The sequence below is a fragment of the Oreochromis aureus genome, linkage group 6 (assembly GCF_013358895.1).
Source record: "Oreochromis aureus strain Israel breed Guangdong linkage group 6, ZZ_aureus, whole genome shotgun sequence".
Taxonomy (NCBI): Eukaryota; Metazoa; Chordata; class Actinopteri; order Cichliformes; family Cichlidae; genus Oreochromis; species Oreochromis aureus.
This window is the reverse complement of record NC_052947.1, coordinates 24229219-24251490: the sequence shown is the minus strand read 5'-3', so window position 1 is coordinate 24251490 and position 22272 is coordinate 24229219. Positions and strand designations below refer to the sequence as shown.

Sequence of the window (22272 nt, the reverse complement as noted above, 5' to 3'; positions counted from 1 at the left end):
GGAGGGGGAGACGACACACCAAAGTTTGCTAGCAGCCAGGACGTCTGGGATGCCTGAGGAAAGCCCTGAATGAGCACGAGTGAGTGAGTACGGACCAGATGTGGTCTGTGGCGCTGATTGTTGTCTTGTAATGGGAAATAAACTGAGTAAGACTGCCTTGAAAGGTGATTAAATATATTGCAAAGTATTCACCGGGCAGCACATAGTATGCAGATCATTGAAGAAAGAAAAGAAGTGAAATGTGCACAAAGCAGATGAAAAAGTGAGTGTGAATGTGCCTGACGTCACTGTGTGTGCGCGCTCCAGAGGAGTGTGAAAGTGTGTGAAGCGGTCTCCAGCTGGGGAAGAGGGTGACTGTGCAGGTCACCAGCTACCCTAGTGGACACAAAAGAAATAAAATTTGCATTGTTGATGAAAATAAGCAACAATAATATGAAGAGTGTTTGGTGTCTCTCAGCCTAAAAACAACTACCATCTCACTTTCTGTTTTAAGTTCAAAAACCACAGAGAGGAGAAGTGTGTTGTTTAAGCAGTGATGAGAATGTCTCTCAGAGTGTCACTTGCAGGTGAAGAGCTGGATCAATTTTCCACATGCAGCAGTTGGAAGAAAATTATAGGTTAAAAATCATTAGAAACACTCAGACCGAGTTTTTGGCCGAATTGTGTTTACAGCTTAACTCCCATGTGTTTCTCACCCTGAGAAAGCAAGCTCCCTGAAGACAAGAAATGCAGTTGCAAAGAGCAACAACATGGCAGTCCAAGACACAACAGCAGAGAGACCCAGCAAGCACCAGCAGTGTGGACAAACGGCATCAGAGAGAGAAAACCCATCACTTTGACTGGATGGAGACACGTTGCCAGCAAGCTGCAACTTCACTGTGTGTGAAGAGGACCTGTGAAAAGACTGTCTGAGTTGACATTTGCCACGTTTGGAGTTAAATGGCAATGAAAGAGACAGTGGGAGAATACACAGGATGAAGCTGAAAAGAAGAACTACCATTGGACTGTTGAAGTGGGAGAGGAGAGCAGGTGAGGACACAGGAATGCTGTTGTTTAGAGTGGGAAATCAAATTTGGGTTAGCAAACCTTGGAAAAAGGAAACTGACTGCGTTAAGTGGGTAAATTGAGAAGGAGTCTGGACTACAAAATGAGAGAGGTACATAAAATCACACAAACAGAAAATGCATTAACCCTACTAACACATATATACACATAGAATGAAACTCATGAAGACCAGACAGCATCTTAAGCATGTGTTTCTGTTTATCATCTTGTCCAGTTCACTTAGTAAGATGAAAAGTGATACATAGACTAGTGGACTAGTATTGTTTTGGGGAAAGATGATTGCATTATAGCTGGGGGGGAAACAGAATGCTGATGAGGGGTCTTGAATGAGTGAGACTGATAGGGTGTTGGGGAGTAACGGAATACATGTACCGCCGTTGCGTATTTAAAATACAAAATATGAGTCACTGTATTCCGTTACAGTTACCGTTTAAAAAGGTGGTATTCAGAATACAGTTACTTTGTTGAAATGAATGGATTACACGGTGGTATTTTCCTGTTTCATAAGGTTATGTCCTCTCTCTTTTTGGTTTGAACGCCGGTGGAAACCCAAACAAAACACGCATTAAGAGGCTCTAATGTCTGTGTCTCAATCTCGCGGCCCATGTCACGCCTACTTGCGGCAAGGCAAGGCAAGTTTATTTATATAGCACAATTCAACAGCAAGGTGATTCAAAGTGCTTTACAGAGACATTAAAAAACAAAAACAAATAAAAAGCATGATTTAAAATGGAAAACAAGAAAGGAACAGTAGATAAAATCAGTAGTTAAAATGTAAGTTTTGAAATTTAAGCTTAAAAGTAAAACAGTGCAGATTTGGTGCTTTATTCAAATGCAGCTGAGAACAGGTGAGTCTTCAACCTGGATTTAAATAAACTGAGTGTTTCAGCTTATCTGAGGCTTTCTGGGAGTTTGTTCCAGTTATATGGAGCATAAAAGCTGAATGCAGCTTCTCCATGTCTGGTTCTGACTCTGGGAACTGATAAAAAACAGGATCCAGATGACCTGAGGGATCTGGAAGGTTCATACTGGGTCAGGAGGTCACTGATGTATTTTGGTCCTAAACCATTCAGAGCTTTATAGACCAGCATCAGAACTTGGAAAGTCTATCCTCTGACGGACAGGCAGCCAGTGTAAAGACCTCAGAGCTGGACTGATGTGGTCCACTTTTTGGTCTTAGTGAGGCCTCGAGCTGTAGTTGTCTGACTGATTTATTTATTTTTTTTAGGTAGACCTGTAAAGATGCTGTTACAGTAATCAAGCCTACTAAAGATGAATGCATGGACTAGTTTTTCCAGGTCCTGTTGAGACATCAGATCTTTTATCCTTGAAATATTCTTGAGGTGATAGTAAGCTGACTTTGTTATTGTCTTAATGTGTTTTCCTAAGTTTAGGTCTGCGTCCATCACTACACCCAAATTTCTCGCCTGGGTGGTGGTTTTTAGGTGTATAGATTGAAGTTCTCTGGCGACCTGTAATCGTCTTTCTTTGGCTCCAAATTACTTCAGTTTTGTTTTTGTTTAGCTGGAGAAAATTGTGGCACAACCAGTCATTAATTTCCTCAATGCATTTACCAAGAGCCTGTACAGGGCCTCGGTCTCCTGGTGACATTGTAATATATATTTGTGTGTCATCTGCATAGCTGTGATAGTTTATTTTGTTGTTCTTTATAATCTGTGCCAGTGGGAGCATGTAAATGTTAAACAGAAGAGGTCCCAAGATGGAACCTTGGGGAACTCCACATGTGATACTTGTCTGCTCAGATGTGAAGTTACCTATTGATACAAAGTATTTCCTGTTTTCTAAGTATGTTTTGAACCAGTTTAGTACAGTTCCTGAAAGACCTGCCCAACTAAGACTGACATTTTTCCACTGTCTGTATTCAGACATATGTCATTAAACACTTTGGTCAGAGCAGCTTCAGTGCTGTGGTTCTGTCTAAAACCTGACTGGAAGGCATAACAACAGTTATTCTGTGTTAAGAAGTAATTGAGCTGTTGAGAAACTGCTTTTTCAATGATCTTACTTAAAAATGGGAGATTTGAGATTGCCCTGTAGTTGTTCATTTGTGTCTTGTCAAGATTGTCCTTTTTCCGTATTTGTTTAATTACAGCAGTTTTTAGTGGTTCTGGAAACACACCTGACATTAAAGAAAGGTTGGCAATCTGTAACAGGTCTGACTCCAAAGTCTTTGAGACCTTTTTGAAAAAACTTGTTGGCAGGACATCTAAACAGCAAGAGGAGTTCAGTTGACCTAAGATGTCCTTCAGGTCCTTGCTGTTAATAGGGTGAAACTGTTTCATGGTGTTTAAACTGTTTTTCCGTGGACACAGTACATATCCTGAATCTGCTGTTGATGTACCAATTGCTTGTCTAGTCTTTTGGATTTTGTCTGTGAAGAATTTGGCAAAGTCATTGCAGGCCATGGTCGAATGAAGTTCAGCTGCCACTGACACAGGAGGGTTTGTTAGCCTGTCAACTGTAGCAAATAAGATCCAAGCATTATGACTGTTTTTGGTGATGATGTCAGAGAAGTAGGACCTCCTTGCATTCCTCAGTTGTAAATTATAATTCTGAAGTTTCTCTTTATATATGTCATAATGAACATGGAGGTTTGTTTTTCTCCATCTGCGCTCAGCTTTCTGACACTCTTTTTTTTTCATTTTTCACCAGTGTGGAGGTTCTCCATGGAGACTTCTTCCTTCCAGAGATAACCTTCACCTTAATGGGAGCAATAGTGTCCATAACATTTAACATTTTAGCATTGAAGCTATTGACGACCTCATTGACTGAGCCTCTGGACAGGCCAGGTGTTAATGGGAAGACCTGGTTAAAGATCTAACTATTGTTTTCAGTCATTATGCGGCCCGCATAATGACGTGAAGAAATATTTTTAAAAAATTATTCACAAAAATTATTTAATATGAAGGCAATAGGCAGAGTGTAACAGACATAGCCCTAAAGAATGTAGCCTCATTGGCAGTGTAGTCCATGCTGCAGGGAGAATGGACTGCCATACCCGTTATGTGTCTGTGAGCGTGAGGGAGAGAGAAAAAGTCGGAAAGTACGATTTTTCTTTTTTGAAATGACGTCATATTGCTGGCACTAAAACTTAATGCGAGAGATTCTGCTATCAGCAATAAACATGGGGAACTGACTGGACTGGTAAAAGTTGACAAAAGTTGACTGACTTGACATCAACATGTAAGGTTGCACCTCCACCTTAGTTTGGACAAAGGGGTGGATGGATGTATGGATGTATGTCTTTTGTTGCAGGAACAACAAGGCCAGAGGCCTCTGTCAGACTTTACACATGAGTGTGTGGGCCCTGCAAATTTAACCTTTTAGCTGTAATTTTTCTGGGTTACTGGGTTTATGCGTGCAGGAAACTGTGTTTATAGGCTATATGTGGATTAGGCTATTACACTGTGTTATTGGGAAAATGGTGAATATTACAGTGGGAAAATGAGCATACAGTGTGAGACACATACTGTGTTGAAACCAGTATTGCTTCTTTTACAGCAGAGTGTTAACTTTATGACCTATTACAGCACCTCTGGAGTCTGTTGACCTAGGCCTGACCTCCAGGATGCTTCTGCTAACGTTTGTTTTCTCTCTAAGAGTGCTTGTAAAGGATTCAGCACAGACAGACAAGTGACAGAAGAAAAGCAAGAGATGCAGTGATTACAGAATGGTTTAATGTTGGGCTCATTATTTGACAACTATTGAGCTCATAGACATAAAATAAGTGGAGTGACAAACTTAAGGAAAGTCACTGATTACAATGTGGAATGAACACATGGGATGATCCATGATTTGAGGCGAATTATGGTGATAGTAGTGGTTTAATGATTTGGAGAAAATTGCATTGACACTTGTCTCTGTGGTGCTGAATACTTTATTACTTTTATGATACAGTTGTTTGCAAATGTGAAGTTTGTTCCAGCTTATAGGATTTGTCTTCTAGAATATAGGGGATCCAGGTGGAGCTGGGAGTTAAACAAGCTTAACATTTAACCGCCGGCTAATGTTTTTTCTTTAACGCAGGGTTACAGGTTTGGAGTAGAGCTACTCCAAGGGAAAAGCCCTTGGGAATTTTTAAGAGAGAATGTGTAGCCTTCTCGTGCATGTCTCATTGAGTGGAGTTGACATATGGCAAGGACCATGTGGCAAAAGAGGGTTTTCTGGGGAGCTCTCATGTTTGAAATTGCAAGTGTCATGAGGTGAAGTAACTGAGGAGATCGTCCACAAGATAGAAGCTGAGGCCAGGAGAGAGGCTTCAAGAGGACCAGTGAGGAGCAGAGATCACCTCCAGCACAGCTGACAACCCACAGAGGGCTGTGCCACTTGATCGAGAGGGGATTGTGGACAACAGTGAAATCCAGAAGAAAGACATTCAACGTTGACGTTGAGGAGGACAACTAGGGTGTAAGACTTGCTCTGCCCTAAATCTTCAGCGGCGTTGGAACGGGAAACTGAAGGATGAAGGGAGCGTGCCAAGCTCCAATCGACAGCGCACAGAGGGATTTCACCGATGGAATTGTGGTTCTGTGAACAGCACAGACACCAGCAGACTGGGAATGACTGACAGCAGTTTCCAAAGGGTGAATGACCACCTAATATTGTGTCACTGTGACATGCGTACTTTGGCACTCTGAAGAGGGTCTTTCCTTTGTGTCATTTGCATCATGAATACTTCTTCAAGCTGGCTGAAATTTTGAGCCATGGGCCAGCCAGGAGGGAGAAGAGCACAACAGCCATAAAACAAAATAACTGGATCCAATTTACTTCAAAAAAGATTTTCTGCAGAGATGAAAGGACAGTAGAGGAGTTGTAAATGCAGATGATATGCCAGGTGGCTTTGTTCCCCCCCACAGAAAGAATGCTTGAAGAAGATTTGGGGGTTGATGGAGGCCATAAAAAAGGGGGCTGCTGACCAGGCCCAAAGCTTTGAAGACAGCCGGAAGCCACATGGACAAACAACAAAACCAACTGGTGTGTTTGAATGCCCATTTCTACATACATTTAGACAAGGAAACATCTGGAAGAGACACTTATGGAGCACTGTAAATGAAGCCTACACTGAAACTGTCAAACACAAGGGTGCATAACTGTAAATTTAAGTTCAAAATGACAAACAGGAGGGACTGTTGGGTTGAAATTGTTAAATGTTGCCATTATTGTACTTAAATTTGTAAGCCTTGGTTTCAAACTGCATGATCAATGACATTCAGAGAGCCACTCACTCACATGCACATACATACATACATACATACATACACACACTCACACGCACATACATACACACACACACACACACACTCACGCACGCATACACACACACACACACACACGCACACACGTACGTTCGTACATGCATACACACACACACTCAGTGCCTTAGTTTTATGACACACCATAGGGGATTTTTACAATGGGTGTTTGTGTAAACTGTGTGTCACAGAATAAAAGGCTGCAGGGGAGGCTGGTTCTTTGGAGTGGTCTGAGACCGAGGACAGAGGTGCTGCTCTGAGATGCTCCCCTTGCTAGCATGTAAAAACCGGTTAAAGTGTTCTGTCTTGCTTTGTTCACGGGAATAAGTCTGAACTAGCGGGCCTGCTGAAGCACAGACCCAACAGTAACAGCGTTACAAAATAAAAACTCTAAAATTTATTTCAAGGCTAAAACCCTGAATACGTGTGCATATATAAACACACATCCACACATTAAAAGACCCAAGATAAAATAAAACACACAGGCCAAAGAGTGTTAGACAATTACGTTGTTGTCACCTGAGCTGAATAGCCCGAGATTCACCCGCATGCTCTGGCACAACAACTCCTTAAGGGAATCGTGGAACAGCACTTCCTATGAGACTTGAATGGGAAGCCTTCCTGCCTCCCCAGGAAAACTCCAGGCAACTTCACAAGGAAACAGTTCATCTTAGGCAATCTGCCAGAAGCAGAGTACTGTAGGCTACCACTATGATTGACACACTGTATGCAAACTTAACTTTAAATTTGGCCCAAATTCCAGAAGGCATCAAACATTGGCTGCCAATGAAGACGGAACCCAGAGCGAGAAGGAGAAACATAGCAGAGAGAGTAACCCCCACATTTGCATTGTCAGCCCAACATAACCAACCCAATATAACCAAGTGTGCATTTGCCATTGGCACTGGGAGCACAACAGGCTTGCTTTTCAAAATTCAACAGACTGAGGAAGATAATAGACCTTGGAATGCTGTCCCACCGTGGAACGTGTGGCAGCCTGCCAAAACTGAGCTGGCCCACAGAAGACTCTGAAGAAAATGTCACGACGGACATGTCGCACCCAATCCAAGTCTCCCATAGGGGCAATGGTATAAACGCCTCTTTACCTCGAGGCGCTCACAACACCTGTTCCATATGTTGCAGATGTCTGACCTTTGGCATTGTGGACCCAAAGGTAGACCAACTGACCTACCTGCAAACGTGTAGCATGGACCAGCTGGTGATGGTGCTCCCAGCGACCAGGAGCTGCTGACAACCATTTACAAGGCCCCTCAAAAGCCACATTCAGCCTGGCTTGGTGCTCCGCCACCCAATTCTGTACTTCTTCACGCACAGGATCCTGAGGCTGGCCCAGAAGGAAGTCAAAGTCATAGGTTCCCAACCAAATATCAAAAAGATTGGTGACTGATGGAATGTGTTGTTTCAGCATAAGAGGACAGAGGTTACACAAGAAAATGTGAAAGGTTCTTTTGAACATATCATGGATGGTATTTGGTAGTCCGAGACTTTGGTTCAAGTCGCACAACTTGTGAATCAGAGAACTCTCAAAGTTCCTCTCTTGACGAGAGGATATGGCTATGGAGGCGAAACTAAAAACATTACTGTATGGAGAGAATCTAAGCTACAGTAGAAGCCCAATGATCCCAAGTAGGGAGAGCAACAGTGTACATGCAGAAAACATGAATCATAACCAGGACATTTATAAGCCGTTACAGGAGAGCACAAGCACTGCGTTCAGTGGTTTGTTTGTTTTTTTCAGTGCATAAAAAGTTAGTTTTAGTAGTTGTGTAAGAGATGAATCAAAATATTGGTTGTTTCCTAAGTGCCTTTTTAAATTAATAAAAAATGCCATACACAGTGGGGATCCGAAGGGGATCCTATTCTACGGGTAGATGACAAGTAAAAACATTTGTATAGAGCAGTTTTATAAAAGTTAGTAAGCTAGTGCGTTTGACTGAAGGGTACTGTTTCACACAGTCATTGTTGTGAATCTAATTGGGATGCAAAGGCAAAAAACAATCTTTATTTAAAACATATCTGTGTAAGTTAAAGCATATTAAAAATTGATATTAGATTCTTGCACAGTTAATCAAAGGCCCTGACTGTCCAACCATCAGCAGACTGAGCCCAACCAGAGCAACATGAACAAACTTTATCATGGTTTGTTGATTGGGTCTTTAGTACATGGTGCATTAAAGTGACAAACCTAATTTACTCATGTGTTATGATCTTTTCTTCTTAAAGCACGTTCATATTGTCAGTTTTATGTCAATTCAATCAAATCTAAATTATACTGATGACACAGAACAAATTGCCACAGAGGAAAAAACAGTCATGCTTCTTTTTTATTTTTTTAGCATCTTTATTTTTAGTGGCAATATTCTTCACAGTCATAGCAGTCAGTCTTGCTTGAATGAAGCCATACTTCTTTGGATCATATCCAAAAGGGTCTTCACTCCACTTTCACTACTGAGAAGCTTTTCTAGAAGGCTGAGCTCATCAGAGCTTATGCTGTCTGCAGTTACATCAGTGGTCTTTGTTTCTGGGGCAAGAGTTGGATCTGGGCACAAACCTGTGAAGATGACATTTATGAATACCTTTAATTTATGACAGGAGAAATGAATTTGATGAATCTGCAACTGTTCCAACCATGGTGGTATAAAAATAACAACAACATTAAACTGAAGGTGTAACATTTAGTTCAGCTGCAGTTTCTTTGTGTAACTAAACTCATTCGAAAAACTGTAATCTGCTACTGACTACTGTGTTTTGTTTATTCTTCAGGGCACATACAGACGTGGCTTTAAGACTTTAATATTAAGTAGACGTTCATACCCTTTTCCGAGTCCATGATAGCAGGTGGTTGTAGGTTCAGACACTCTGCCTGCTTTGTAAACTCTTCCAGCTCAGCAGCAGAAACTTTAACTCTCCTACCTGAGAGACAGAAAAAGTGTTAGCACTGGAGGCTCATGTGAGGGCAGTACGATGGCACAGAAGTATTTAAGTTAGCAAAAATAAAATTACATCAGGGACAATTTTCAAACATTACTGCATCCATTTGAAAGCAGCAATATTTTGTTTTGTGTGTTTAAGGAAGGTATTTTAGTACAATTATGTCCAGTGAAAAAATATTTGCCCTCTTTCTGATTTCTTCATTTTTTGCATATTTGTCACATTTAAACGTTTCAGATCATCGACCGTATCTGAATATTAATCAAAGAAACATAATTAAATACAAAATGCCGTTTTTAAATTATGGTTTTATTTTGTTAAGAGAAAAAGGCAGGCACAGGTCCTGTGGGGAAAAAGCAATTCCAACCCAACTGTCTCACGGCAATGTACATCTTGATACATTTTTTTTTCTTTTCTCAGTGAGTTTAAAATTTTGCCTTTCACTCTTATTTGGATGTCCTCATCCTGACGGCAGTATTTGGAACCATCAATTATTTATTAAAAGGCCTGGAAAAGTGGAAACGACTGTTAATCATTGTTTTAATGTTGTTGTAATTTGGAAATTAGTCACCAGCATCTCTTTCAGCTTTAAGAAATTAAATGCATGAAGTTGGACCATAAAAAAAATACTTAGTACTATTTTTAATAGTAATACTGAGTACTTTGACATTACAGTATTTAGGTGTGTCATTGTTCTTACTCAGGAGCTGGAGAGCTTTGACTGCGATTCTTCCGATGGTGTTATTTGAGTAGATAACAAGGCAGTCAGGGCAGCCAGTATTCAGCAGGACACCAGACAATCGGTAAGTGTGCACTGTGGACATGTGCACATACACACCAATCGATATATATTGAAAGTGTTGTAGCAATGCTAGGCACAAAGTCTAAATCTGGTCATCCAAATGTTTGTTATCTCAGTAATACTCACATATAGTGAGAGTGTTGTTAACCAAAGTCATGTTGGTTTTCAATGTGAAGCACTTGCCCATCCTTTTAGAAGATAAAATTAGAGAGATTTTTAAATTAATATTATTTGAAAACAGTGTCAGTTCAGGACAAACATCATGTTTATTACTTTTTTTGAATTTGGAGATTGTTAAATGTATCGGCTTCACTGGCAGCAGTGATGTTCACCCAGGTGTTTTCCATAAGCATCTGTACCAGCATTTTGGATCCAGGTATGCTTGTCCTCTCTGCTAGTAGTATCCATTTTCCCAGCAGCTGAAACAGATGGTATTAGGTATATAAGATAACAAACATTTCATATTGAATATTTTTTTTAAAAAATGATGTAAGAGAGAGTCTGACTTGATTTCCGGGGATTTCACGAGGCTGGATTAGATTCTCACAGCTTGTCACAGGAGCTGAGCGCCCAAGAGGGAGAAGGCTGAGAACAGTGACAGCAACATGAATAAACTCCATCATGGCTCATCTGCTGATAGTGTGGATTCTCACTTTAAAGTGTGTTCTCTAGTTATGAGGCTCAGCCCAGTTTAGATGACGTATTCGTCTGTTTTTGTGTTGTAATCTGAGTTAAAGGAAGATGACAGAAAAACTGCATTAACCTAAGTAATGAAAAAATGCTGAAGTATTGTGCTAGCAATCCATAATGACACTATCCACCTCCCTTACGCTATTTCTATTGAATTGAACTAAAATGCTATTCCTGACAATTCAGTTTTTTAATATAGTGCCAATTCACAGCAACAATCAACTAAACGCACTTTATATTGAAAGGTAAAGACCCTACCTTCCAGCAGAAACATGCTCATCAGGTAATAGTCATGTGCTGCGAACAGTTAGGTGTGAGGGGAAAAAAGCAAACAGCAGAGTGTGACAGGTCAAAGGCAAGGAGAAAGTTCCAGATCCAAGAAGAATCACTACCTACCACTGCTTACTGCAGCATAATGGAGGGTTCAGGGTCACATGATCCAGCCCTGACTATAAGCTTTATCCAAAAGACAAATTTTAAGACCAATCTTAAAAGTAGAGAGAGTGTCTGTCCCTCAAATCCAAACTGGGAACTGGTTCCACAGAAGAGGGGCCTGCTTTGCGTTCCAGGAACTCTGGGAACCACAAGTAAGACTGCAGTCTGAAAGTAAGGCGCTCTCACAAGGAACTGTGAGGTCTTAAAGATATGAGGAGGCGGATTTTAAATTTGATTCTGAATTTAACGGAAAGCAAATTGCTGCAGCATGCTGGATTGACCAAAGGTTTTCCAAGGGGGTTTTAGAGCAACTTGATAATACTGATTCACAAGCTAGAAGTAATAAACACACAAACTGGCTTTTCACCATCACTCTGAGACCGCGTGTTTCTAATTTCAGTGATAACAATGTTACTGGAGACCAAGATAGTGTGATCTAGAGTGAGTATCTGGTTAGACACTGTGTTTCTCAGATTTTCAGGACTGAGTGCAATCACCTACGTTTTGTCTGAATTTAGAAGCAGAAAATTACAGCTGATCCAGGTTTTTATGTCTTTAAGACACGGCTGTAGTTTAACTAGTTGATTTGTATCATATGGCTTCATTGATAAATAAAGCTGGGTGTCATCTGCATAGCAATAAATGTATATGTAGTGTTTTCTAATAATATTACCTAAGAGAAGCATGTATAATATTGTAGCGGGCCAGGGCTGTTCGGGGTTTGTTCTGTTATTACAGTTATGTGTTTGTTGTCATGTTGTTATGGTGACGTGTGACGCGCTCTCTCGGCGACGGTGTTTCCGGTGAGAGAGTGCCTTTTTTTGTTGTTTATGTTTGGTTGCCGTGCTGAGGAGGGAGATAGCGGCAGTGTTCTGGGCCGATTGTAAATAAACGGGTGCTCCCAAAGAAACCTTTGTCTCCTCCGTGACTGAGCTCGCCACATTGGTGTCAGAAGTGGGATTGCTCACCCTCACCATAATGGAGAGAGACATTCGGAGGCTGGAGCAAGCTGTCGAGGAGAGCATCCGCTGCTTGGGAAGCTGGCGATCGAGGAGAGAGGAAGCGAGCGGCCATGTAAGTCCCCCGACGGGTCCCGACGGTGCGAGCAAGGCAATGCGTCATGGGCTGCCTCTGTCGACCGACACACCGAGCCCCCGACAGCGAGCAGTGACGCCTGCAATGCCAGCTAAGGTACCGAAATACAACGGGCTAACCCTGCTAGAGCCCTACCTCTCACAAGTACGGCTAGCCGCGAGGCATAATGGCTGGAGCGACGAAGAGGCTGCTACACACTTAGCGCTAGCATTGGAAGGAGATGCACTGCAGGTACTCCTTGACCTAGCCCCGTCAGAGCAGCATGAGCTCCAGACCCTCACCATAGCACTCGAGAGGCAATTCGGGCAGCAGCACTCCACTGATCAGAGCCGAGAGCAGCTGACCAACCGGAGCCGTCGGCCGGGGGAGAGCCTGGGCACCTTTGCAGCGGACGTGTTGCTGCATGCTCGTCGTGGCTACCCGGAGTTCCCAGCAGCAGCCCGTGAGGAGCTTAGCCTGCATGCTTTTCTGCGAGGACTTTTTCCAGAGCGACTACGTCAACACGTCCGCCTGGCCATGCCTCAAACTCTCCGTGAGGCGCTCCTTGAGGCTGAGAGGGCTGAGCTGGTGTTCACCTCGCAACCTAACCAGCAGGTGCCCCCCCTCCCCCCAAACTGCCCCCAAATCAGAGTTGCAGACTGCGACGGGGAGGGGGAGGTCGCCGAGATATGCCAGCTGCAACCCTCGGTGCCCCGGAGGCGTCTCCGTCGACCGACCGACCACTGCTACCGGTGCGATAAGCCTGGCCACGTGGCGCGTGACTGCCCAGCACCTGCCCCGAAGACCAGGACTACGCAGCCTCAGGGAAACGGGGAGGGAGCGGTGTAGTGAGGGGACCACCGCTCCAGCTTCCTGCCCCCCTCCAAGGACGATGCACGGTGGTGGGCCGAGTTGGGCACCTCAAGGGACTCTACCTGAGCTGCTGTGTTGAGGACCTGCCATGCCAGGCCCTGGTGGACACGGGGTCCACCATTTCCCTGATACGACCTGGCGTGCTCCCTGGAACGTCCGGGCCATTGGTGAAGGGTTGGTCGCCCACCAACACCCAGGTGATGACGGTGACGGGTGAGAGGGCTGATATGCGGGGGAAGAAACCGTTGCGGGTCCGAGTGAAGGATCTGGAGCTGGTGCAGGACTTCTGGCTTGCTGACATTCAAGACCAGTGCATCATCGGCCTTGATCTGCTGACCTGCTGGGGGGCCTGCGTCGACACCGCAAAGCGGGCTATCACTCTTGGCACAGAGACTCTTGCCCTCCAGTGCGGTCAAAAGCAGGGAGCGGAGGGAGCCCGAGCCAGACGAGACAGGCGTCGGGTGGCTGCCGCTCAGCAGATTTCGGGTCCCGGTGGCTCCGGGTCATCTCTACTCACCTCAGCCCCGGCCTCTCAGCCCAACAAATCTCCCTCGACTGAGACAACCGAGGCTGTTGGTGACCTGTGGCAGCGCAGCAGCGTAGGTCTCAACATTGACCAGCGCCAGCGGTTGAGGTGCCTCCTGGACGAGAATGTGGACATCTTTGCCGCCAGTGACAAAGACTCCAGGCAGACGGGGCTGGTCCAGCACACCATCGACACCGGCTCTGCTCAACCCATCCGTCTGCGCCCACACCGGCTGCCCCTCTCCAAACGGCAGGTGGCAGAGGAAAAGATCCGTGAGATGGCTGCGGCTGGGGTGATCGAGCCGTCCAACAGCCCATGGGCGGCACCCGTGGTCCTGGTGGGGAAGAAGAATGGCAGCCCGAGGTTCTGCGTGGATTTTCGCCGTCTCAATGCAGTCACCAAGAAGGACTCGTTCCCGCTTCCACGGATTGACGAGGCCCTGGATTACGTTACCGGCTCCAACTGGTTCAGCTCCCTCGACTGGGGTGATGCCTGCGCTGCGGCTTTTGCACAGCTGAAGGAGGACCTCACCAGAGCCCCAGTTCTGGCCTACCCCGACGCCCGGCAACCTTTCATTGTGGACACTGACGCTAGCAATGTAGGAGTCAGGGCGGTCCTTTCCCAGCAGGGCGAGGCTGGAGAACGAGTGGTGGCATACTTCAGCCGTGCTCTGGGGCGAGCCGAGAGGAACTATTGCGTGACCCGGCGGGAGCTGCTGGCCGTAGTGCTAGCGGTGCGGCACTTCCGGCCATACCTGCACGGTTGCCGGTTCCTCCTGCGCACTGACCATGCATCTCTGACCTGGCTCCTGAACTTCAAACACCCAGAAGGTCAGGTGGCCCGCTGGCTGGAGGTCCTTCAGGGCTACGACTTCGAGATCCAGCATCGGGCAGGTCGGCAGCATGGCAACGCTGATGCCCTCTCCAGACGGCCCTGCATGGCCGTCGAGTGCCGCTACTGTCTGCGACAGGAGGAGCGGGCCCAGGAGGCGCTCTGGGTGGCTACTGCTCAGGCCACAGCCAGCGGAGGGGGGTGGCTCCCACTGACAACGCAACAGCTGAAGCGGGAGCAGGAGGCCGACGCAACGTTGGGTCAGGTGGGGGCCCGGCTGGAGGCGGCGCAACGCCCAGACTGGACGGGGGTGTCCGGTCAGGAGCCCGAGGTGAAGGCCTACTACTCCCAGCACAACAACCTGGAGACCCACGACGGCCTCCTGTACCGGAGATGGCGGGCCCCCGGTCAGGGCAGAGATCTCCTGCAGCTGTTGGTGCCTCGGTTGCTGCGGTCGCAGGTGCTTGAGCTTGTCCACGGCTCGGTGGGGGCAGGCCACTATGGGAACGCCAAAACTCTCCGCCGCCTCAGGGGACGGTTCTACTGGCCTGGCTGTCGACGAGATGTGGAACTTCACGTGCACTGCTGTGACACCTGCACGGCGCAGAAGGGCCCCACTCAACGCTCCACTGCCCCCCTTCAGCAGTACTTGGTGGGGGCCCCGATGGAGCGAGTGGACGTCCTAGGGCCTTTCCCCGTTACGGAGTCAGGGAACCGGTACGTGCTGGTGGTGATGGACTATTTCACAAAGTGGCCGGAGGCCTACGCGGTGCCGGACCAGAGTGCGACGACGACGGCAGAGAGGCTGGTGGAGGAGATGTTCGCCTGTTTTGGGGTCCTGGCTGAGCTCCACAGTGACCAGGGGCGCAACTTCGAATCGAAGGTCTTCGGGGAGATTTGCCGGCAGCTGGGGGTGGAGAAGACAAGAACCACACCGCTCCACCCGCAAAGCGATGGCTTGGTTGAGCGTTTTAACCGCACACTGGCTACCCAGCTCGCCATTCTCACCAGCCGCCACCAGCGGGATTGGGACCGATATCTGCCCCTGGTCCTTTGGTCGTATCGGACTGCGGTTCAGGAGTCCAGCCAGTGCACGCCTGCCGCTTTGATGTTTGGGCGGGAGCTCCGGACGCCTGTGGATCTGGTGTTTGGGTCCCCCCCCCCGAGCCGGAGATTGACGGTGGGCCAGACATGGACTACTACAGGAGGCTGAGGGAGCGGCTGCAGGTGGTTCACGACTACACCCGCCAGGCTTTTGTGCTTGGCGACAAAGTTTGGGTGTACTGCCCGGTTCGCAAGAGAGGAGTGTCCCCCAAACTGTGCAGTCACTGGCAAGGGCTGGCGGAGGTCGTGGAGCGGCTAACGGAAGTGGTGTACCGTATCCGCATGCCGGGCCCGGGGCGCATGGTGGTGTTGCACTGGGACAGGCTTTCACCGTACCGACCGCTCGCTCCGGCAGACGCCGGGGCAGGGGATGCTGGTGACACCCCAGGTTCTGATCCGAGTGACTTTTCCCCCGCCGGTTGAGACCGGCCGGTGCGCCAGAAGAAGGCACCCGGACACTTACAGGACTTTGTGTGGGGTAATGGGGCTGTCGGGGACGACTGACCCCTTAGGTGGGGGCTATGTAGCGGGCCAGGGCTGTTCGGGGTTTGTTCTGTTATTACAGTTATGTGTTTGTTGTCATGTTGTTATGGTGACGTGTGACGTGCTCTCTCGGCGACGGTGTTTCCGGTGAGAGAGCGCCTTTTTTTGTTGTTTGTGTTTGGTTGCCGCGCTGAGGAGGGAGATAGCGGCAGTGTTCTGGGCCGGTTGTAAATAAACGGGTGCTCCCAAAGAAACCTTTGTCTCCTCCGTGACTGAGCTCGCCACAATATAAAAAGCATTGCAACTGTGACTAGTCATTGTGTGTTAAGAAGACACCCCATTTACATGCACATATGAGAATTTATCAGATACATATTATTCATACCAGTGACCCAGCAAACATCCAACCACTGGGGTGAACGACCTCACCTGACTTATTTTGATATTTAGTCATAATAGTGATAAACTATGACTCCCTCCCAAATGGCCCTGCTCCTCACTCTGTCACTAAGAGAGACCACCCGACACCATTTGTAGGAAGCTCATTTCAGCTGCCAATTATTCCTCCAAGTAGCAGTTTTTAAATGCTGCTTAGATATCATTATTAGCGTTAATGATACTCATCCAGTAATTGAACTGGACTTGTCTTTTGTTCCAGTAAAGACATACAGTAACAACATAAAAGTGATCGTTCATCCAAATAAAGCAGAAGAAATCAGAAGCTACATTTAGGCATTTTTGTTTGTTTGTTTGTTTGGTTGGTTGTGCTTTTTCCATAGTTTCACACATAATTTTTAAGAAGTCATTAATTTAATTCAGTATTACAATGGACAGTTTTGTTTTGGCACAAATACAAACCTGTTTATATAGAAAAATCATGTCCTTAATTACTCTTACGAGTGGATGTCTATGCTATTTCAGACTGGATGACCCATATAGAGTGAGATGATCTTTGGTATTTTGCTGGCACGGAGTAAAAATCTAGAAATTAATACAAAGTTATTTTAACTGATCACTTTTATCCTATAAGACATTTCTGTCCTGTTTGGAGTTGTCAGTTTTATACAGTTTTCAAAGATTCAGTTCAAAACTTCAGATCCTTCACTAGATATGTGTTTACCTTTCTCCATATATGCTCATTCATGCACGTCAGGCAGAAAAATTCTGTTGCTTTCAAATTAAAACCTTTGATTTTAAAACCACTTACTGTGGACTGCAAGATTGTGTACTGAGTTTACTAAGAGGTACATTGATGTAACAGACTTCCTACAGATCCTTTTCAATCCCAGTGTCAAGTGACATGGTTTTCAAGGTTTGTAACAGCTTTACATCATAGCAAACCTTAGGTTTCATATGATGAACTGTCAGCAACTAAAAGAGAGACCAAAAATAAAAACAAGCAAAAATAAATAAATAAAACCAAAATAACATGGGAACAGTGAAAGAAAAGGAAAAACAAAGAAAATAATGAACTATTAAAACACAGACTTTGACAAAATTTCATAATTTCCTCACCTTTAATGGTTGTTTTGACATAGTTTGTTTTCTGCTTTGTGTTCTAACATGTATAAATTTGTCTAAATATGTTTTACAGATGTGAAATAATGTGAATTAAAGTAAAAGCAAAAAACAAAAAACTGGCCAATCTCTCCCATTTAAAGGGACATTTAGCAGAGATTAAAAGTACTAAACTACCAGTTCACAAACACATCAAACAGAACATCCAGGACTCTCGCAACTCGATGTGCCATCTTGTTTTCAAATAAGCTGTTGAGGGCACTGAGCCCGTCTGAGGGAGGGAGGTTGTCGGGGCAGATTTCTGTGTATGCAAAGAATACAAATAAAACAAACAGCTTTTATGACATAATAGTGACACAGTATGTTAAGAAATGTGCTGAAACTCACCGTTGTTTGGGTCCATCATAATGGGTGATGACATCTGGAGACATTCTGCTTGTTTCTTTAACCTCTCCACAACGTCGGGAGAGACATTCGTTTTCCTGCCTGGAAATAAAGAACAAAAAGAGGGAAAAAAACAGGTAACTAAAAGTTTTTCTACAGATTTTCATGCTTCAAAAAAACTATAGTATGAAGAAAAAAGTGTTCTGGATTCACATATGGTATTAGTGGGATATGTGTTTCTTACTGAATAGAAGAAGGCTGGTAAAAGTATCTTTCCCAGAGATGACTTCTTCATAAGCAAGCAGACAGTCAGAGCAGCCAGTTGGCAGGAAGACATCCTTTAGGTAAAAAGGCTCCTCTGTATGAAACAAACAACAACAAAAACAGTTTCTTGAAATTGGAAATCACAAGAAACTACGTGATTGCAGGTTTCCTCTGCATGTGTGCCTCTGTGGCCATTCTTTACTCACTGATTAACATTGCGCTGTTTTCAAAGATCACATTATACGTCATGCTCGAACAGTCACCATTTCTGTGAGGAAGAAAATAAAAGCATCAGAACTTGATGTCAAGATAAACATAGCAAAATAAAGAAAATAAATATGTATAAATGACTTCAGCTATTGTGTTAAAATTGCTTAAGGGAGCATTTACATTCTCTGAGTCTGCAGGATATTGAGGACGTTACTGTTGGCAGTTGTAGTAAGATTCAACCAGACGCTGGTCAGCAGGAAGCCAAAGGAACGGCTTCCCGGGAGGTCAGAGCTTCCCCCAACGTATATCCATTTTCCCAATATCTGCAGCACACAGGCACAAGTTGAATTTAAAATTTAAAATACAAACCCACTTGCAAAAAAGTTGGGATTCTGTGAAAAATGTTAATTTAGGCAGAATGCAATGATTTGTGAATGTAAATGAATCAGAACAGTAGCAATATTGAAACGTATTGTCTTTTGTATAGTATTTTTTTCTCTCTTATTTTCTTTTCTAAATGTACCTGTATATTGTTTACATGTTTGAAATAAATTAACAATCAATCAATATCAAAACCCTATATTTTATTTACAACAGAACATCAAAAACCCCAAATCGAATGAGCCATTGAAAATGAAATGAAAAAAAATTAGCTCATTATGAATTGGATGGCAACAAGACGTCTTTAAAAAGTCAGGATGGGGGGAAACAAAAGGGTGGAAAAGTCATTGGTACTAAGAAGAAAGGGCTGGAGGAACATCTTGTAACTAAGTAGAATAAATGGCAACAGGTCAGTAACATGATTGGGTATAAAAAGAACATCTTAGGCAGAGTTTCAGAGACGCAAAGATGGAACTGTGGAACAATTTCAGAATAAAGGTCTGCCTGCAGTCCAGAGCTTTCACCAGTTGGAAACATTTTGATGTCTACAAACTGTTGTTAAATGAACGGGGGATGCTGCAGAGTGGTAAACAGGAGCTCATCCCAACTTTTTTCAGATTCGTTTCTGCCAGAAAATTTGAAATGAGCTAATATGTTTCTTTAAATAGGACATTTTCTCACTTTAAACATTTTATGTGTTTTCTGTGTTCTATTGTGAATAACATCCCAGCAGTCACATCACAAAAGGTGGGGTAAACCCTGGAAAGGTGACCAGTTTGTCGCAGGGCTAACATAGAGAGACAACCGTTTATACCCACATCTACACCTACAGCCAAATTACAATCAGCACTTAATGTAACATGCATGTCTTTAGACTGTGGGAGGAAGCCGGAGTACTCGAGAGCGCCCATGTAAACACTTTGAGAACATGCAAATTCCACACAGACCAACCAGCCAGGTGCTGGATGCAATCCCAGGACTTCACTACCCCTAAATTTCAATATGTAGTCTTTAATTGTATTGCAATTCTGACAATGGATTGTTTTTTCTAAATTTTCTCCCTCCAAGAGCCAATATCAGGACGCGTTTGCTCCAAAGTAACTTACCTCTTCCGTGCTGACAGTTATTGGGTTAATCAGAGTGTCACAGCTGCTCACAGGAGCTGAGCGTCCCACCGAGAGCAGACTCAGCAACAAAACAACACACTTCATCTTTTAAATGTCTCCTTTCTCCTTTTCAAGATTTCCTCCTTCTTCTTTTGTTACTGCCTCCCTGTTTGCCTCCAAGCTCTATTTTGACTTCACAGCCTCACAGATTTCTCTGGATGCAGCATTTATTCACTTGTGCTGTGAACCTTTGCAGCAAAGGCAAACAGCAGGGGATGATCGAAGGAAGACTTTGACCTCTTTGAGGAATATCGATCCAATCACATGCAACAGGGAGCATTGTGTGGGCTGTAATAAAGTGCGTTTGATGTTTTCTTTATTCACTGAGATAATCTTCCCCGATTAGTCACTGATACTCAAGGATACACAAGATCACAAGTTTATCCTTTTATGTTAGTAAAATTAGGACTATTGCAAGTGTTACTCGGGTATCTGTAACACCCTCTATTTGCATTTAACTGACTCTACGGTAGCTGAAAACAGGCAAGTTTATTGTTTTCAGAACTCATACGGTAGTCATCCGTAATTGGAGACATAACAACTGACAAATTAAAGAAAAAAAATTGACTCCTTCATCCAAATACAGACTCTATAAAAGCACAAACCTTTAGCAGTTTGCAGGTCTGGAGCATTCAGGACAAAAACACCAAAGAGGAAAGACATCAGCAATGATCTTAGAGATGCAACTGTTGATGCACATCGATCTAGGAAGGGTTATTCATTTCCAGACAATTTTAAGTATTCTACAAAAAGCAAGATTATTCACAAAAAAGCAGTGGATATCCTGGCAAATTCAGTTAAGGGTCACAGAAAATGCAAAACACCCAAGAGCTACAGGCCTTAGCATGCCAAATGTTAAAGTTCATATGGGTATAATTAGAAAATAGACAAACAAGTATGGCTTGTTTGAAAGGGTTACCAGCAGAAAGCTTTTGTCTTAGGTTTGCAACAAACCAGAAGACTTCAGAGACAATGTGAGACAAGATCAAAGTAGAGAAGTTTGCAACCCATCCATCCATCCATCTTCATCCGCTTTATCCGAGGCCGGGTCGCGGGGGGCAGCAGCCTAAGCAGAGAAGCCCAGACCTCCCTCTCCCCAGCCACCTCCTCCAGCTTATCTGGGGAACACCAATGTTCCCAGGCCAGCCGAGATATAAATCTCTCCAGCGTGTCCTGGGTCTGCCCCTGGGCCTCCTCCCGGTGGGACATGCCCGAACACCTCACCCAGGAGGCGCCCAGGAGGCATCCTTGTCAGATGCCTGAACCACCTCAACTGGCTCCTTTCGATGTGGAGGAGCAGCGGCTCTACTCTGAGCCCCTCCCGGATGGCCGAACTTCTCACCCTATCTCTAAGGGAGAGGCCAGCCACCCTTCGGAGGAAGCTCATTTCTGCCGCTTGTATCCGCGATCTCGTTCTTTCGGTCACTACCCACAGCTCGTGGCCATAGGTGAGGGTAGGGACGAGATCGACCGGTAAATTGAGAGCTTCGCTTTTACACTCAGCTCCCTCTTCACCACGACGGACCGGTGCAGCGTCCGCATCACTGCAGCCACAGCACCAATCCGTCTGTCGATCTCCGGCTCCCTTCTCCCATCACTCGCGAACAAGACCCCGAGATACTTGAACTCCTCCACTTGGGGCAGGAACTCATCCCCGACCCGGAGTGGGCACTCCACCCTTTTCCGGCTGAGAACCATGGCCTCAGATTTGGAGGTGCTGATCCTCATTCCCGCTGCTTCACACTCGGCTGCGAACCGTTCCAGTGCGAGCTGGAGGCCTTCACCTGATGAAGCCAACAGAACCACATCATCCGCAAAAAAGCAGAGATGAGATTCTGAGGCCACCGGCGAAAGCCCTCCGCCACTTGGCTGCGCCTTTAGAAATCCTGTCCATAAAATTATGAACAGAACCGGTGACAAAGGGCAGCCCTGGCGGAGCCCATCACCCACCGGGAACGAGTCCGACTTATTGCCGGCAATGCGAACCAAACTCTTGCAACGGTTGTATAGGGATCGAATGGCCCGTAGCAATGGGCCATACTCCTGCAACACCTCCCACAGGACACCCCGAGGGACACGGTCGAATGCCTTCTCCAAGTCCACAAAACACATGTAGACTGGTTGGGCAAACTCCCATGCACCCTCAAGTATCCTCGAGAGGATAAAGAGCTGGTCCAGTGTTCCGCGACCAGGACGAAAACCGCATTGTTCCTCCTGTATCCGAGGTTCGACTAGCGGACG

The 22272-nt window shown here is 45.2% G+C and overlaps 2 protein-coding genes across 2 annotated transcripts; both read right to left on the bottom strand.

Annotated features, from left to right (window-relative positions):
• Positions 1–8679: 8679 nt before the first annotated feature.
• Positions 8680–11265, bottom strand: LOC116326014. The gene is made up of 6 exons (XM_031747102.2): positions 10599–11265; positions 10366–10511; positions 10219–10280; positions 9991–10104; positions 9174–9272; positions 8680–8910 (listed from the first exon to the last, which is right to left on the bottom strand). Exons 1-6 carry the CDS (start codon positions 10713–10715, stop codon positions 8738–8740), a joined length of 711 nt encoding a protein of 236 aa, XP_031602962.2. The 5' UTR covers positions 10716–11265; the 3' UTR covers positions 8680–8737.
• Positions 11266–17606: 6341 nt separating this feature from the next.
• LOC116325998 lies at positions 17607–20244 on the bottom strand. The gene is made up of 6 exons (XM_031747085.2): positions 19972–20244; positions 18665–18807; positions 18481–18542; positions 18255–18368; positions 18014–18112; positions 17607–17927 (listed from the first exon to the last, which is right to left on the bottom strand). Exons 1-6 carry the CDS (start codon positions 20074–20076, stop codon positions 17800–17802), a joined length of 651 nt encoding a protein of 216 aa, XP_031602945.1. The 5' UTR covers positions 20077–20244; the 3' UTR covers positions 17607–17799.
• Positions 20245–22272: the final 2028 nt, after the last annotated feature.

Excerpts from the sequence above, each read along its gene's own strand:
- LOC116325998 (XM_031747085.2), bottom strand. The coding sequence starts at position 20,076 with ATGAAGTGTGTTGTTTTGTTGCTGAGTCTGCTCTCGGTGGGACGCTCA. Across the intron at positions 18,808-19,971 it reads TAACTGTCAGCACGGAAGAG|ATATTGGGAAAATGGATATA; the intron begins GTAAGTTACTTT and ends TGTGTGCTGCAG. Across the intron at positions 18,113-18,254 it reads TACCAGCCTTCTTCTATTCA|GCAGGAAAACGAATGTCTCT; the intron begins GTAAGAAACACA and ends CTTTATTTCCAG.
- LOC116326014 (XM_031747102.2), bottom strand. The coding sequence starts at position 10,715 with ATGATGGAGTTTATTCATGTTGCTGTCACTGTTCTCAGCCTTCTCCCT. Across the intron at positions 10,512-10,598 it reads GTGAAATCCCCGGAAATCAA|CTGCTGGGAAAATGGATACT; the intron begins GTCAGACTCTCT and ends CATCTGTTTCAG. Across the intron at positions 10,105-10,218 it reads TAACAACACTCTCACTATAT|TGCACACTTACCGATTGTCT; the intron begins GTGAGTATTACT and ends ACATGTCCACAG.